Here is a 5,349-nt window from a genome sequence, read left to right as displayed (position 1 = left end):
TGTAAAGCAATATAATGCCGATTATCTGGTTATGCACTTGGCGAGTTCTTGACACAGTAGCAGAGCTTTTTGCCTCTGACTGATAGATGGGCAAATATTTTGGCTTTGCAAACGGTGGCTAGTAGATGAAGTGATTACGTATCTTGACGGGTTGTCGGCTGGCGCTACAAGCTGCTGCAATAAGATAAGGCTTTGGGTTACAGATCTCCAGATCCATAGAGTTAGTCTGTCGAGGTTTGTTTCACGCGATGTACCTACTACCAGGTGGTCTCCTTCTGCTGATCCTTAGCTTCAGCGCGAGGGTAAGTTGCTTGCAGTTGAGCAAGTGCAACAATACTGAGGTGACCTTGATACGGAAAACGGAGCTCTTGACGTCACTCACCTTGAGCAACTGCACCCTGCCGCATCTGACAAATGCCTTCTTTGTGCGGTTTGAGCATCTGCTCCATCTGGAACTGAAGCACAGTGGACTTAGTGATTTGGATGACTTTTCGCTGAATGGATTGACCAAGTTACAATTCCTCTCCCTGGCCCACAATAATCTGAGCAGTCTGAGATCCTGGTCCAGTGATCCCTTGGGAGCATTAACCAACTTGGATCTGGGCCACAACATATTGTGCAAGCTGAGGCCCAATAGCTTTAAGCTATTTCCCCAGCTGCAACAGCTCGACTTGCGCTACAACCAGATCTCTCAAATCGAGCAGGACTCCTTTGATGGATTATCTCACTTAAAGCATCTTTATCTGAACGGAAACCAACTGGCGCACATAGATGGTAGTTTCTTTCGAGGTCTCCATCGCCTTTCCAGTTTATCACTTCAGCATAATCGCATTGAGTTCATTGATATGGACGCCTTTGAGAGTAATACCCATCTCCGAAGTCTACGAGTGGACCAAAATCTCGTAAGCAGCCTTCAGTTTCTCAGTCAACGAGGACTGGCTCGACTGGTTCACTTGAATCTGTCGAATAATGGAGTACAACAACTGGAGCCATTGGTATTCTCCAAAAACTTCGAACTGCAGGACCTGGACTTGAGTTATAATAACATAACTAAGCTCAACAAGGATTCGTTATCGGGATTGGACTCTTTGGAGGTGCGTTTTTATAATCATTGTATTTGTCTTCGTTCAGGGTCTGCTATCTTATAAGTTTGCTAACTGATAAAGTAGCTTTCAAACTATGCCACATCACAAAAATGGCAACTTGAAAAGTTAATATCTTAAATTTGAGCTAAATATCAAAAAAAGAATTTTAATCAATTTTATTACAGCGATTCAACATAAGTCATAACTATGTGGATGAAATAGAAGAAGAAAGCCTGGACTCCCTAGTCGCTCTTCTTCAAGTAGATATCAGCTCTAACCGACTGACCACACTGCCAGATACTTTATTTCATGTCAACACTCAACTGGAGGAGATTGTCCTTGCCAACAACCAAATAGGAGAGATATCCTCGCAGATGTTGCTTAATCAAAACCATATAAGATACATTAAATTGTCGGGAAATGCAATCAGTGATGCCCCTTTCCTGCAAAAGCTTTCGCCATCAGTCAATCGTCTTTCTCTCTACGTGGATCTCAGTTCAAATCGCCTCAAATCAGTGAGCCTCAGCAGTCTTCTTCACTTTCGTTATATAAATTTAGCTGACAATATCTGGAGCTGCGACTGGTTAGTGGCTAACTTGGTGCGTAAGCTACCAACCTCTGTCAACTTCGCCCGTCCCTGGACCGTAATTAACAATTGGAGTGATAATACCACCAATATTAAGGGCATAGACTGCATTGAGGACGGCAGTAATCGGTCCATAATATTGCTGGATGTGAGTGGAGTGCCGCAACAAAGATCAGATAATTGCGATTGTGGGGTAAGTTAAAACCGAAACAATACAAGTTGGTACATTAATTTGGAGAATTTTCTTTAAGGTGGCCTATGATGACACCAATCCTTCTCCTCCACCTCTCACCTGGCCGAAGATTCCCACAGATCGCTTTGATTCACGATCGGTGATCATCTGGATGCTGGTGGCCATTGCAATAGCTTTTGCAGGACTCCGTTGGTTGCGACGATTCGTGGATCGCAATGAGAAACGTAAACTGGGCCAAAAGATGCTGCACAATGTGGTTTGTTAACAAATTTTAAATGTTTGGCCCCTTTTAAGGGAGCTTTTATCACTGTTTTCAAGAACCAACCTGATCTAAATAGAATCTAACTATGAAAAAATACTTTTAAATTGTTAAGCAATTAGCTAATGTTGTACTTAATTCAATCGCAATCAGTACACTACTCGTATATTTACTAATCAAATTGATTGGCTTGACTTTCCCCCATTATCGATAACCCGCTTGTTTATTTCAGTACGTCAGCAAAGTTCAGTGGCAGCCCATCAGAACCCATCCCGATCAGAGATCATAGCCCACTTTAAAAATAAAATATGCAACGCTATAATAACAAATATATTCAGTTCATAATGCAGTATATAATAAGAGAATTTCGTAATTAATCATTACAATGTAAACGCTTGAGTAAAATAAAACTTAAACCTAGGTTAAGAATTCCATTTGAGAGATTACATTTACTTGTACAGCCGCTCAATGACTTTGTCATATTTGGCGTGGACAATATTCCGCCGGATTTTCAGCGTGGGACCCAGCTCTCCGGTGGCCACGGAAAACTCGTGAGCAATGAGGGCGAACTTTTGGACCTTCTGGGCATTTGAAATGGCATACTTATTCGCTCGCTTGATGCCCTCTTCGATGGCTTCCAGGAGCTTGGGTTCGGCGGTGATCTCCAAGGTAGCCGCCAGAGCGGCCGTGTCATTGGGGAGCTGGAGATCGGCGGGGATGTTGAGGAGCTCGGAGAGACGGGTCTCATGGATATCCAGGTCCCGCAGCCATTCGATCGTCTCCTCCCGCAGAGCATCCAGTGGAATCCCTGTCTTTCCATCGCATTTCGTCTTCAAGGACAGCAGGACAGTCAGATACTTCCGATGGTCGCCGATAAGTATCACATTGCTCACGCAGGGAAGCTCCTTCTTGATCAGCTCCTCGATGTGCACAGGTGGAATGTTCTCCCCGCCGGCGGTGATGATCAGCTCCTTCAGGCGCCCGGATATAATTAGATTTCCCTTGGGATCGAAGTAGCCCAAGTCACCAGAATGCAGCCAGCCATCCTCCTTGATCGTTTCCTCAGTCTTTTCTGGCAGTCCCAAGTAGCCCATGAACATCGTGCGACCCCGCATCAGAATCTCCCCCTGACCATTGCAATCGGGCTCATGGATCTTCAAAGTGACTCCCTCGCACGCTTGACCAGCGCTGTACAGATTGCTTATCTGGACATTCAAGGTGATGGCACCACCACTCTCCGACATCCCGTAGCACTCGCCCAAGGCGATATCCAGTCCCAGGAAGAACTGCTTCAGCTCTTCCGAAGTTGGTGCTCCGCCGGTGAAGAAAACGCGGCAGTTGTCTAGGCCTATCATTTCACGGATTGGCTTGACTACTCGAGACGCCAGCCAATATTTTGTGCTGCTATAAATGGAGGGGGATTTACTGAAAAAGAAAAAAAATTTATTAAATTCTAAGTCATATACTACTTTTTGATTTAGTGTTTCAAACAAAGTCTAAAGCCTAAAGGGCTATACTGAATTCAATCTAATGTCTGACTGGTGACCTCAAATAATTCTTGATAATATTACTTTAGACTATCTCTACTTACCCCGCCATCAGCGTTACTTGGTGTTCAGCAACAGCTGCTCTAGCCCTTGCTAGAAGTAATCTGGAGTAGGGTCTCGCCTTGGCCTCCGCGGCCACCAGACGCTCCTGAAGTTTCTCGAAGACGCGTGGAACGCCGAACATTTTCGTTGGCCTCGCCTTTCGGAAGGTCTTGATCAGCGTTCCCTTCAGTGCGTCCTTATCGGCAAATGTGACGCATCCGGCATGGGAAAGAGCCAAAAACACGTCGAAAATCTGGGCAGCCACATGGCTCAGCGGAAGGTAGCTCACAAAACTCTCCTTGCCAACCTGGATGTCCTGCATGTGTGCGGCTGCGGACTTTGTGTCGAATACGAGGCTGTCGTGGGACAGCATCACTGCCTTTGGCATACCCACCGTACCAGAGGTGAAGATCAGCATGGCACACTCGTTGGCACGGATCCTGCCTTCCCGGGCCACCAGCTCCTCTTTGAGTTCGCTGGAGAAGGTCCGCTCCTGCAGCTTCTGCCAGCTGAAGTAACCGGGCTCGTGGTCGACAAAGGCCTCAAAGGGTCCGTGCAACTGGATTACCGCCTTGAGGAGAGGCAGGCGTTCCTTGATGGACCTCAGCTTGGCCATCTGCTGGGCATTGTCCACCACGCAAACGGAGGACTCTCCTGTGGCTAGGACGTGATGAACGGCCTCAGCCGAGTTGCTCGGGTAAATTCCTGCTACAACAGCTCCAGCTCTCAAAGCACCGAGTTCCGCGAAGAACCACTCGGGACAATTGAAGGCCAGAATGCCCACCGAACTGCGTTCCTCGACTCCAACGCTCAGCAGCATCAGCGCCGCCTGCTCCACTCGCTCCTGGTACTCGCCATAGGTAATGGTGGTCCAACCATCGATCCCAGATCCTGGGGTTTCCCACACCAAGGCGGGCAGATCGGAATACTTCTCGCAGGATTCCTTGAAGAACTCTGGAATTGTCTGTGGCAGCACTGTCTGTGAAAAGGATGACGGCTCATCCAGACGCAGCTTGACGGCCTCGTGAAGCGAGGTGCTCCTATAGCTTGTAGCTGGCTTGAGGTCGTTCATGCTGAAGGCGATCGCGACGAATGAATTCGGTCGGCTTCTGATCACGGGTATTTATGCCATCGCCACCAGATGCTGATAAGACCGGACATTTGTAAAAGTCGGAGAACCCGGAGATCCGAACCGAGAGCTGTGGTTAAACCACGACGGCGGATCTCTGAAATTTCAAGAACTGATAGCGACGACGAACCAGGATGATCCTAGTAAAGGTTATGCCTATTCCATTTGTATGGGTAGTTGTAATAAAAGTATAAAAAATCTATTGTAAACTCCAAAAATTAGAAAAATATTTTCTACCCATTAGGGGTATACCAAAAGTACATAACATAAAAGTATATATCAGTTTTTTCCTAAATATCCATGGTTAGGATTACTAATCCCATGAATTTGGTTCCATCTGCCTGTCTGTCCGCAGGAATCTCAGAACTTGAGATGAAGTAGGCGGACGCGTAGGTTATCTATCAAAACGTTGCTATGTCCTCTAAGGCCTACAAGCTTGGCTCATTATAAAGATTAAATAAATGGGAATATTTCGTAAGCTGAACCACAGTGCCTGGGAGCAATAAAT

At 46.4% G+C, this 5,349-nt stretch overlaps 2 protein-coding genes across 2 annotated transcripts; one reads left to right on the top strand and one right to left on the bottom strand.

Moving 5' to 3' along the window:
* Window positions 1–211: 211 nt before the first annotated feature.
* LOC6528202 (insulin-like growth factor-binding protein complex acid labile subunit) lies at window positions 212–2,557 on the top strand. Its single transcript, XM_002089228.4, has 4 exons — window positions 212–1,094; window positions 1,271–1,864; window positions 1,923–2,120; window positions 2,356–2,557. The coding sequence occupies exons 1-4, from the start codon at window positions 249–251 to the stop codon at window positions 2,410–2,412; spliced, it is 1,695 nt and encodes a 564-aa protein (XP_002089264.2). The 5' UTR covers window positions 212–248; the 3' UTR covers window positions 2,413–2,557.
* On the bottom strand, window positions 2,440–4,814 carry LOC6528201 (long-chain-fatty-acid--CoA ligase heimdall). Its single transcript, XM_002089227.4, has 2 exons — window positions 3,715–4,814; window positions 2,440–3,548 (listed from the first exon to the last, which is right to left on the bottom strand). Exons 1-2 carry the CDS (start codon window positions 4,782–4,784, stop codon window positions 2,573–2,575), a joined length of 2,046 nt encoding a protein of 681 aa, XP_002089263.1. The 5' UTR covers window positions 4,785–4,814; the 3' UTR covers window positions 2,440–2,572.
* Window positions 4,815–5,349: the final 535 nt, after the last annotated feature.

Source organism: Drosophila yakuba, chromosome 2L (assembly GCF_016746365.2).
Source record: "Drosophila yakuba strain Tai18E2 chromosome 2L, Prin_Dyak_Tai18E2_2.1, whole genome shotgun sequence".
Taxonomy (NCBI): Eukaryota; Metazoa; Arthropoda; class Insecta; order Diptera; family Drosophilidae; genus Drosophila; species Drosophila yakuba.
This window is presented reverse-complemented; position numbering and strand designations above follow the sequence as displayed.